Here is a 12373-nt window from a genome sequence, read left to right as displayed (position 1 = left end):
AACTGAAAAAATTAGTATATTAAAACAGGATATTGGTAGTTCACTGCAACTTTATTTTATGAATAAGATAAAGACAAAGCAATACATAATTTATTAGTATTGTTTACGAGCGACACAGTGAAGACTTCAGCAGAGTCCTGTTCAAAATTAAGTGTAGCTCTAAACAGTTCACATTAGATGCAATTTGTGTTTGAATCCATGATGCCTCCCATATATATCTAAAACACACCCAGTCTAATCTAAATTTGAAAATTCATTTTCAAATTCAAAAATAAAGTAACAGCATAGTTTACAGAATGTTCACAAAAATATACTTCATTGTATGTTAGCAAAACTATTACAATAATTCTTTTATATAACAACTGAGAACAACTAGGACAGTTTAATTTGTGTCATCTCCAGTGCACAGAGATCTCAGTTTATGAACGTTCACTGCTTCCACCTGCTGGCAGACATCAGTATTACATTTACCTTTTTGTTTCCATGCTTTTAAGACTAAAATTTAGCTCTGAAAAGATTAGTTTTATTTTTTTAAGATGTAGTAAATGCATTTTTTTCCCCCATGTAATTTGAACAGCTAAGCTACACTAGTCATAAAAACATCCCTGAGTGCAAATGCATGCTCATATCATGGGGAATTTTTTTTTCCTGTTTTCCCTTTATTTGCCTTTTTTCCCTCTTTTATAGTGTATCTGTTGTGTAAAAAAAGGAATAAAATTTTCCCTGACCATTTGAAATATAATTAGTGTATATAGTATGAAAACTGTGACTCTCAAAATGTCTTCTCATTAACAGAATTCATGGATTCATTTATTATTAAATGTATGTATCATGTTTAACGTGGATTCATTTATTTATTATGAGTGTTGGACCTTTCTTCTAAAGTTTGATATTTTGACTTTGTTTGCTCCTCCTCTACAGTAGGTTGAGCCCACTTAAGTGCCTTGGAACGCGCAGATTTATTCACTGTGTTGACGTAATTTCCAATGAAACAGCTAGACACGACAGGATATATCTAGAAGCCCCTCCACTTTTCAAAATAGCCAATAGCGTTTCGTCTAGATCACAGCTCGGCCAGAGCTGTTAAGCTCGTAAAACCCAATTTTCCTCATAATCTCTAACCGTTTCTCCTCAATATTGCTTTAAAATATAGCATTGTTTGTAGAATTTAAATGTGTCCAAACGTTTTGTGGTCTATTCCGACTCACGCGTATGATCGCTCTGTGCTCTGGACCGGAGCAGACTGTGCTCGCGCTGCAGGGGTTCACGTGACACTAATGCGACAACGGACTTCAATCGCGTCAATGGAAAGCATATTTACACTGTCTGAATCATTCCCTATTCCTCTATATAGTGCACTATGTGCCATTCACCATATAGAAACTAGTAAATGTGTGAACAAATGACCAGCCGCAGCTTGTCTGTTTATAGCGTAGGAGGGGGCGGGACTTAAGATTCTAGAGAGCATTTGATTGGACAGAAGATTTGATGAGAAGCTTAAGTCCATGTCTGATGTCATGAAAATCAATGATCCATTTTAGTGGAAGTGAGAGACTGTACAGTTTTGAATGCTTATATCTCCTAAATGCGAATTTTGTCATTGTTTTGGAACACAGCAGCTTATTCATAACCTTAAGGCTTCAACATATTCATACTAAAAGCTAAAAAACCTTACATTTTGATTGCAGGGGGAATAATTTTATTGAAACTTAGTTTCCTCCCTAGCTTTATGATGTCAGATGAAAACATGTGAATGGGGCTGTTAAAAATGATATTGGACTTGACAGCAAACCCGCAGTCAGATATTAAAAGTGCAGCAAAGCACTGTACTTCATTTCACATGTAAACTTTCTGCAGTTTTAGGTACAACAGCAAATCAATAAATAGATAAAAACAGCCTGCTAGGGGTTAGAGATGGCGAAAAATGGTCATAAAAACTAAACTGTATTATATGTAGACATCATATAACATGGTAAGTACAATACAACCCCCTTAAAAGTCCTTTACTGTTATTCCTATTCTGTCTTAGATCTAAATTTATATATAAAATCCTGGAAAAAGTCCAATATCATAAGCCTTCTGGATTCAGAGTGACACAGTAGATCATTTTCGGGGAGTGGCTTCAGTCATCTAGAGACACGGTGGACACAGCGGTTGCATTGGCGGAGCTGCTGATGGTGGCGAGCGATGCAGAGCTTCCGTTGGCGGCTGCGTCACGTGATTTGGCTCGAGGAATCATCATCTCCTCTTTGTTCCTCTCCGGTTTGACGAGCAGCACGTAGCACTTGGGATGAAGACGCACGCGAGCAGGCCGAAGCTTGATGCCAAGATTGCGAAGATTTGTACCGCCACCATGAATTTCCCCCGCGTGCTCAGGTATGCGGGCACGAAGGAGATCCAAACGATGAAAAACACCAGCATGCCAAAGGTCACGCTCTTGCCCTCGTTGAAGTGGTCTTCCAGCTTTCGTGCCACAAAAGCAAAAGCGAAAGTCAGCAGAGCCAAAAGAATGTCGTAAGCGAAGATGGAGCAGATGAAGATGATGTTTCCGGTGTCGCACTCCAGGATGATCTTGATGTTCTGGGCGGCTGTGTTCTTTACAGGGTGTGGAGGCATCAGAATCAGCCACACGGTGCAAGCTACTGCTTGGATTAAGGTGCACACTATCATTATCGCCCTCTGGTGTCTGGGATGTATGGGGTCCACGTCATTCTTCTGAGGAATAGCCGGGGCGATGACGGCAGTGTCGGGACTTTGCTCAGCGGCCGCCGCCGCTGCTTTAGCTGCCTTGGTAGCATTTTTGACAGCTTTTACGGCTCTGGCTCTCAGCATGAGCAGAGCAGATTTGCCCATTAGTGAAGAGAGGCACAGAGCAAAGCCCACGGCCAACGCCACCTGGCTGGTCATGCACGACCACATCTGAGGCTCACCGAGGAACACAATGGAGCAGAGGAAGGTGATCACCAAACCCAGTAACAAGGAGAAGGTAAGCAGAGGGTCGTTGACTTTCACCAGAGGCGTGTTAAGGTGAATCAAGAAGATGACCGCGACTACAATCGTAGCCAGAGCCCCAAATGCAGCGATGGCGATCAGCGTGATCCCAAGAGGTTCGGTAAAGTCCAGGAACTCGATGGTCTTTGGCACACACTCGTCGTGATTGGCATTGGACCAATAGTCCTCGTCGCACTGGATACAGCCTCGTGCATCTGTTGGAAGAGTTGTTAAAATTGACTCAGTCAAAACTATTAAAAGGAACCACTCTGATTGAACAAAGATCCTTATTCCCATGACCTGTCGTGTTCGAGACCTCGCCATCTGCACAGGGGATGCAGTCGAAGCAACAGACCGGTTCTCCCTGCCGGATACCCATCCTGGTGCCCGGCTGGCAGCGTTCACTGCACACAGAGCGCGGCGTCTGTAACACGAGAGAAACAACAGTTTCTTCAGTTTATCTTCTATACGATTCCACATGCAATAATGAGAGTCAGACTTTAGGCGGTTGATTATCTTAACACACTGTACTGTACATAATGCATAGATAGATAAATATGAAATACTTATGAAATTTATAATACATTTTAAAATATGAAATGTTTTGATAGATAGATAGATAGATAGATAGATATGAATAACATGAAATTTATAAATATTAAAATATTAAATGTTTCAATAGATAGATAGATATGAAATACTTATGATATATAATAAATATTAATATATTAAATGTTTCGATAGATAGATATGAAATACTTATATAATAAATATTAAAATAGTATAATAATTATAATAATACTTATAAAATATATAATAAATATTAAATGTTTTGATAGATAGATAGATAGATATGAAATACTTATGAAATATATAATAAATATTAAAATATTACTTATAATAATTACATATAATACTTATAAATATATAATAAATATTTGATAGATAGACAGATACTGTAGATAGATAGATGTTTAAAAAGAAATCTAAAGCATTAAAAAATATACAAAAATATGGAAGTTTGTTTCTTCCACTTAATAAAAAAAATAAAAAAAGGTAATTGCGACCTTTTATCTCACAATTCTGACTTTTTTCTCACAATTGCGAGTTATAAATTGTGAGATATAAACTTGCAATTCTGAGAGAAAAAAAACAGTATTTTTTCACGCAATTCTGACTTTATAACTTTATAAAGTCAGAATTGTGAGATAAAAAGTTGCAATTTTATTTTTATTTAATGGCAGAAACAAGCTTCCATACAAAATAGAGATTAATTGCAATTAAATATTTTGACAGCCCTGTCATTATTATATAATCTATTTTACGATCATACTAAATTACATGCATGACATCCTCACCTCCAGAACATCATTGTTCCATATGATGGAGGCATTATTTATAGTCAACATCTCGTCGAGAGGTGCAGTGCTGTTATAGTAACCAATGTGTGTATATGTGATCTCTCCGTCTGAATCACTCTGCCAGTTTAAGATCTCATAAAAGCCGTCCACGTCACCATTATTGAAGTATATCTCCTCTCCGGTGTGAGGGACGGTGAATCTCAGGTTCTTCAGGTAGTACATGAGCTAAAGGCAGAACACATAGTTATAAATGAAACGATAAAACAAAAAGTACATCACGGTCTGTGTGTGTCATACCTGCCAAGGCTCAAATTTGTTAATGTCAGCACATGTGTCATTCTCAAATGGGCCACTGCCATCTTCACAGTGCTCAAGGTTATGTAGGGCATGTGCCACGGCATATACAGCCTTATACACGTTATACGTAATCCTTAACTGCGACACATCCGAGTATGTATTGTTCAACTTGTCTAGCATCTCTTCTCCAGTGCATCTCCTCATGCCTCTCAAAATTTGAGTGTAATTCAGAGAACAGTTAAAGACTATCCCCCAAAACTCTTCTGTAAGCGTGTCGTTATATGGAGTAATGCTCAGCAGGTGCTCTTTCAGGCCGGGTATCTCCGCACGCTTGACCGCAAACCCTATAGTGCCTCCCAGGACAGGCAGTATGTCGGGGTGACGGGAGATGGCGGCCGACGTGACCCAGGCCTCGCTGGCGATCCAGGTGCGGTTGGTGACGTTGTTACGCAGCAGTTCCCCCACTAGTGGGCTCAGATCCACGTCAGAGGAGAACACCACGATGATCTTAGCCGTGGAATCCAGCACTGCCTGCACGATGCGCTCGATGGCCTCTGGGTTGGAGACCTTGGGGAGGGTTTCGGAGAAGGATATGCACACTCCCGCCTCCTCCACCACCTCCTTGAACCTCTTGATTCCGTATTTCCCGTAATCGTCCTCGGCCGCGATGGTACCCACCCAGGTCCAGCCAAAATGGAGCACTAGTTTTGCCATTGCAACAGACTGGTGCTCATCGCTGGGGATGGTGCGGAGGAAGGTGGGGTACTGAAACCGGCTTTCAAGAACTGAGCATGAGGACGCGTAACTCATCTAGAGAAGTGGAAAGACAAATTCGGATCAGATGCATCTGTGGTTGGAATTCTTGCTAAAATGATTTCTAAAAGGTCATGAACATGAATTATCAAGTAGGTCAATGACAAATCATATTTTTAAATGTGTCAAGTTTTGAGAAATGTACTCTTTCTATTCATGCTGCTTTCACACAGTTTTGAAAAGCTTTTATACCATTTTCAAGAAAAGGTTAAATTTATGATGTCTAGTTTTCAATGATTAAGATGTTAATAGATTTGGACCAAAAAATGAGGGTCATGTCATTGCCTAAATACAGTGATAGTTGAAAGGTACTTGTGGGAAATAGTAGAGGCCAAGAATCCTGGCTGTGGCTATGGACAGATCCGAGCCTCCGGCTCCCACCAAAGCAGAGAGAGGCGGTCCGTCCCCACAGCGGTAGTTGGGCACGGCCTCGTCCTGCCCCGTCAGGAAGGTGAGCGTTCCCTCCACAGCTTTGGAAATGGTGAAACAGGAGTCGTAGATGACGTAGCCCAGCTCAGTTAGGGGTAGCAGGTCCGTTCTGTTGTTGATCTCATTCAAGGCAAACAGCATGGTCTGAGCCCAGCGGAAAGTACGGAAGTTAAAGCTGAGGGGGAATTCACATGTTAGAGTGGTGTTTCCCAGACATGATTCAAGACGGAATTATTATTTCAGCTTATTCAGTCAAGTTCATCTGTGACTGAAATGTTTAGATTTAATGTAAGTCTTCCACTATCCAGTTATAAAGTCAGAATTGTGAGATATAAACTCGCAATTGCAAGAAAGTCAGAATTTCGAGATATAAAGTTGCAATTGCGAGAAAAAAGTCCGAATTTCGAGAAAAAGTAAGAATTTGGAGATATAAAGTAGCAATTGCGAGAAAAAAGTCTCAATTGCGAGAAAAAGGTCAGAATTATGAGAAAAAATTCAGAATTTCGGGATATAAAGTTGCAATTGCGAGAAAAAGGTCAGAATTACGAGATATAAACTCGCAATTGTGAGAAAAAAGTCAGAATTACAAGAAAAAAAGTCAGAATTTCAAGAAAAGTCATAATTTCGAGATAAAGTCGCAATTGCAAGAAAAAAGTCAGAATAACGAGATATAAACTCGCAATTGCGAGAAAAAAGTCAGAATTACGAGAAAAAAGTCAGAATTTCGAGATATAAAGTCGCAATTGCGAGAAAAAGGTCAGAATTACGAGATATAAACTCGCAATTGCGAGAAAAAAGTCAGAATTACGAGAAAAAAGTCAGAATTTCAAGATATAAAGTCGCAATTGCGAGAAAAAAGTCAGAGTTGCGAGAAAAAGTCAGAATTTAAGATATAAAGTCGCAATTGTGAGAAAAAAGTCAGAATTTCAAGAAAAGTAAGAATTTGGAGATATAAAGTAGCAATTGCGAGAAAAAAGTCTCAATTGCAAGAAAAAGGTCAGAATTATGAGAAAAAAATTCAGAATTTCGGGATATAAAGTTGCAATTGCGAGAAAAAGGTCAGAATTACGAGATATAAACTCGCAATTGTGAGAAAAAAGTCAGAGTTGCGAGAAAAAGTCAGAATTTCAAGAAAAGTAAGAATTTGGAGATATAAAGTAGCAATTACGAGATATAAACTCGCAATTGTGAGAAAAAAGTCAGAATTACGAGAAAAAAAGTCAGAATTTCGAGATATAAAGTCGCAATTGCGAGAAAAAGGTCAGAATTACAAGATATAAACTCGCAATTGCGAGAAAAAAGTCAGAGTTGCGAGAAAAAGTCAGAATTTAAGATATAAAGTCGCAATTGTGAGAAAAAAGTCAGAATTTCAAGAAAAAGTAAGAATTTGGAGATAAAAACTCGCAATTGCGAGAAAAAGGTCAGAATTATGAGAAAAAAAATCAGAATTTCGGGATATAGTCGCAATTGCAAGAAAAAAGTCAGAATTTCGAGATATAAAGTCACAATTGCGAGAAAAAGGTCAGAATTACAAGAAAAAAAGTCATAATTTCGAGAAAAGTCATAATTTCGAGATAACGTCGCAATTGCAAGAAAAAAGTCAGAATTACGAGAAAAAAAGTCAGAATTTCGAGATATAAAGTCGCAATTGTGAGAAAGAAAAGTTAGAATTATGAGATAAAAAGTCACAATTATCTTTTTGTTTTATTCAGCGGCAGAAGCTTCCATAGTTAGTAGAATGTCTAAAGTGAACCAAATAAAGTGTAACCACGTGTAATACCAACTGGTACCACTAGATGTCATTGTACCAGGCAGGTTGATTGGCGTTGTACAAGTTATTTTCCATTGATTATGGAATATAAAAGTGGTCTCGGGAGGACAAACTGTAATTATTCCTTAGACAACAGTTCAATTAATTTTGCGTGATCAATGATGATTTGAAATAATTAAGACAAATTAAGCGTTGGCAATTAAGCAATTAATCTTTTTTCTGTAATAATATACATTTATCAAATAACGACAAGCAATTAAAAAGTATGCACGTTTTGTTTAAGTGCACTTATGTGACAAATATCGACAGATCTAATGACAGTCTGAAAATAGGCAATCTCGAGGCTGTTTTCGCTTGTAAAAGGTCAAATCGAGTATCTTACCCCTCGCAATCCGAGGACTCTGGAGGGATCGTGGTGTTGCTGTCCGTCGAAACCAGGCGTTGATGAACTGGAAACATGCCACCGATAACCACCGTCTTCTTCACCACTTCTTTATAACCCCTCAGGTTGAACTTGGCCTTGAGTTTGCAGCTCCCCTCAGCATCGGTGGATGTGTAGAGGTAACAACTTACACACAAAACTAACAAAAGTCGTCCTTTGGATCTCAATCCGGTTAAATCCATTTTTAGAGAAAGAACATGTAAAAGACAGGCTGCTCTGATGTGTTTGTGTTGGAGAGGCTCAACAGACAGTATGAATTACCAACGCCTGAGCTGCCATGATCTCTCCTGAGATCTCTGAAGATTGCATAAGACAACCGATCAAAGCTGTGGATTCACTGCAGGGCAAAATGCCACCGAAAATTACAAATATGCCCAACTGTTTTGCTCTTCATCATACTGAATTTTAGGCCTATTTAGTAATGAGTTTAGACTGTAGAGAAATGTATAATCTTACATTATCTACAGCTACTTTATGTTAGCCTATTATTATTATATGTATTTTAGTTTTTAAGGTTACAGTGCGAATTCGTTTCAATTATTTGATCTTACATTCTAAAAAATGCTGGGTTAAAAACAACCCAAGTTGGGTTGGAAATGGACAAACTCAGTGATTGGGTTAAATGTTTGACCCAACTATTGTTTAAAAATGACTATATGGCTGACTTAAAATGAACCCAAAATATGTTGGAAATTAAAAATCAGACATAGTTATAGAGGCAACAATAATAATTTAAAGGTGAACATTTATTAATTAGCAATTTAATAAATGTTTATTGTTTAATTATTCATTAAACTTATTAATAAATGTTCATTTATTAAACATATTAATGCATTTTAATTTCCAACATATTTTAGGTTCATTTTAAGCGAGCAATACAGTCATTTTTAAACAATAGTTGGGTTAAATAAAACTACCCAGCACTTTGGTCAAACATTAAATATTGAAGTATTTGGCATACGCTACCTCTAAAAATTTTGAAGTCTACTTTTTTTCCTTTGGAAGAAATTAATAGCTTACTTTTATTTAGCAAAGATGTAATAAATTGATCAAAAATAACAATAAAGACATATAATGTTACAAAATTTTATTTTTCTAATAAATGCTGTTGTTTTGAACTTTCTATTCATCAAAAAATCCTGTAAAAAAAAAAAAATGCTGAATATTCAGCTTTGCCATCACAGGAATAAATTACATTTTAAAATATATTAAATATATTACAGTTATTTAAAATTGTAATGATATTTCACAGTATCGTTTTTGTTGTTGTTGTTGTTTATTACTGTGTTTGTGTATATTTAAAAAAATGCAACCTTGGCTTGATATACATAAGACACAGCTTTCAAAAAAATAAATAAATAAAATTAAATTATCTTACTGAGCCCAAACTTAGCAGTGCAAATGAACAAATTAGATAAAAAGTTGTGGGGAAAATGCCTTCATAAAGATTACATTTTTTATTTATATTTTTAGTCATTTTTAAGATCTTTTTCAGGAGCAAATAATTAATAAAATGATTGTTTAAAACATTATAGCCTAATAAAAATAATAAATCATGAAAAATTCTGATAATCACATTATGAATTATGTTTGTGTATTCTGTGAAGATACTCTAGATTATCTAGTCAAATGGACAAATATATGCAAAATATAGACAACTTGAATATATTTTGTTTGCTTTTGAACAGTATTTGGGAATGATGTTTGCTGCATTATTAATATTTTATGTAACTCTCTCGCACTCTTTAGACTTATTTGGCTCTCCAAGAACATCAAAGTGAAACAGTGAAAAAATAAGACTGAAAACAGTCTGGGACGGTTACTGTAGAGACGGATGAAGATGTGGGGCTTGATTTAATTGTGATCAGCATGCTTCAGCTTGTTCGGTGACAGCTCTGGAGCTTGAACCTCCCCTGCCGTTTAGCTCTGTAACAGGCTTCATACTGTATCCTTACTTTCCTCTGGGATCTTGCTGTTTGTGGATGTGCTTGTCACTACATGTCCTTCAATCAGCACAGCGACACACACCTGAACCCTCTTCCCAAGTGAAAGCGAGAAACACACACAAGCACACTGTAGTTCACAAACAAGAGCCTCACGTTACACAATATCTGCTCTTCACGCTTCAATGAAACATCAGTCCATAGTAGAAGGAATTAAAATTTCCTGATAATTTACTCACCCCCATGTCATCCAAGATGTTCATGTCTTTCTTTCTTCAGTCAAAAAAGAAATGAAGGTTTTTGAGGAAAACATTCCAGGATTTTTCTCCATATAGTGGACTTCACTGGGGTTCAACGGGTTGAAGGTCCAAATGTCAGTTTCAGTGCAGCTTCAAAGAGCTCTACACGATCCCAGACGAGGAATAAGAGTCTTATCTAGAGAAACCATCGGTCATTTTCTAAAAACAATAAAAATTATATACATTTTAACCACAAATGCTCGTCTTGCACTGCTCTGCGATGCGCCACGCATTACATAATCACGTTGGAAAACTTCAAAATCGTCCGACATCATTGTACCTTTTTTTGTAAAGGCCGTTTGGCTTAGTCTTTGCACGTTCACTTGTAAACACTGGATCTGTACTTCCACCTACGTCACGCGTGACCTTTCCAACGTGATTACGTAATGCGTGACGCATCGCAGAGCAGTGCAAGACGAGCATATGTGGTTAAAAAGTGTATATATATATATATATATACACTACTGGTCAAAAGTTTGTAAACATTACTATTTTTAATGTTTTTGAACGAAGTCTCATATGCTCATTAAGGCTGCATTTATTTCATAATAAATACAGAAAAAAACAATAATATTGTGAAATATTATTACAATTTAAAATTATGGTTTTCTATTTTAATATACTTTAAAATATAATTTATTTCTGTGATCAAAGCTGAATTTTCAGCATCATTACTGCAGTCTTCAGTGTCACATGATCCATCAGAAATCATTTTATTATCAACGTTGAAAACAGATACTTTTTTCAGGATTCATTGATGAATAAAAGGTTAAAATAGAACAGCATTTATTCAAAATATATATCTTTTCTAACAATACAAATCTTTATCACTTTTTATCAATTTAATACATCCGTGCTAAATAAAAGTATTAATTTCTTTCAAAAAAAAAGAAAAAAAAAATTACTGACCCCAAACTTTTGAACAGTAGTGTATATTGTTACAAAAGATTTCTATTTTAAATAAATGCTGATTTTTTTTTTTTACTTTTTATTCATCAAAGAATCCTGAAAAAGTATCACAGGTTATAAAATAATATTAAGCAGCACAACTGTTTCCAACATTGATAATAAATCATCATATTAGAATGATTTCTGAAGGATCATGTGACACTGAAGACTGGAGTAATGATGCTGAAAATTCAGCTTTGATCACAGGAATAAATTATATTTTAAAGTATATTAAAATAGAAAACCATAATTTTAAACTGTAATAATATTTCACAATATTATTGTTTTTTCTGTATTTATTATGAAATAAATGCAGCCTTAATGAGCATAAGAGACTTTGTTCAAAAACATGAGAAGCAGTAATGTTTCCAAACTTTTGACTGGTAGTGTATATATACAGGTGCTGGTCATATAATTAGAATATCATCAAAAAGTTCATTTTTTTATTATAAATTATTTTTAAAAATGAAACTTTCATGTATTCTAGATTCCCTACATGTAAAGTAAAACATTTCAAAAGTTTTTTTTTTAAATTTTGATGATTAGAGCGTACAGCTCATGAAAGTCCAAAATCCAGTATTTCAAAATATTAGAATATTTCCTAAAATCAATCAAAAAATGGATTTGCAAAACAGAAAAGTTAAAGTTCTTTAAAGTATGTTCTTTTGTGCACTCAATACTTGATCGGCAGGACATATTACAGCAAATGACTTGCTCCTAGCCCAAATTACTGCATCAGTGAAGTGTGGCATGGAAGTGATCAGCCTGTGGCACTGCTGAGGCACTATTGAGCCTTCAGATCATCTGTATATTGTTGGATCGACTGTTTCTCATCTTTCTCTTGAAAATATCCCATAGATTCAGGTCAGGCATATTGGCTGGCCAATAAAGCACAGTAATATCATGGTCAGCAAACCACTTGGAAGTGGTTTTTGCACTGTGGGCAGGTGCTAAAGTCCTGCTGGAAAAGGAAATCAGCATCTCCATAAAGCTTGTCAGCAGATGGAAGCATAAAGTGCTTCAAAATCTCCTGGAAGATGGCTGCATTGACTTTGCACTTGATAAAACACAATGGACCA

General features: G+C 36.3%; 1 protein-coding gene and 1 long non-coding RNA gene across 2 annotated transcripts; one reads left to right on the top strand and one right to left on the bottom strand.

The window, feature by feature from the left end:
* Nucleotides 1-44: 44 nt before the first annotated feature.
* LOC127500255 (vomeronasal type-2 receptor 1) lies at nucleotides 45-8650 on the bottom strand. Its single transcript, XM_051871317.1, is given in 7 exon segments — nucleotides 45-2292; nucleotides 2295-3206; nucleotides 3292-3415; nucleotides 4350-4577; nucleotides 4650-5459; nucleotides 5775-6066; nucleotides 8045-8650. Coding segments are annotated over 7 exon segments (2778 nt in total). The 5' UTR covers nucleotides 8287-8650; the 3' UTR covers nucleotides 45-2122.
* LOC127500256 (uncharacterized) lies at nucleotides 5997-8051 on the top strand. Its single transcript, XR_007926288.1, has 3 exons — nucleotides 5997-6606; nucleotides 6770-6949; nucleotides 7152-8051. It is a non-coding gene; the product is annotated as an uncharacterized LOC127500256 (long non-coding RNA).
* Nucleotides 8651-12373: the final 3723 nt, after the last annotated feature.

This window comes from Ctenopharyngodon idella, chromosome 18, assembly GCF_019924925.1.
Source record: "Ctenopharyngodon idella isolate HZGC_01 chromosome 18, HZGC01, whole genome shotgun sequence".
Classification (NCBI taxonomy): domain Eukaryota; kingdom Metazoa; phylum Chordata; class Actinopteri; order Cypriniformes; family Xenocyprididae; genus Ctenopharyngodon; species Ctenopharyngodon idella.
This window is presented reverse-complemented; position numbering and strand designations above follow the sequence as displayed.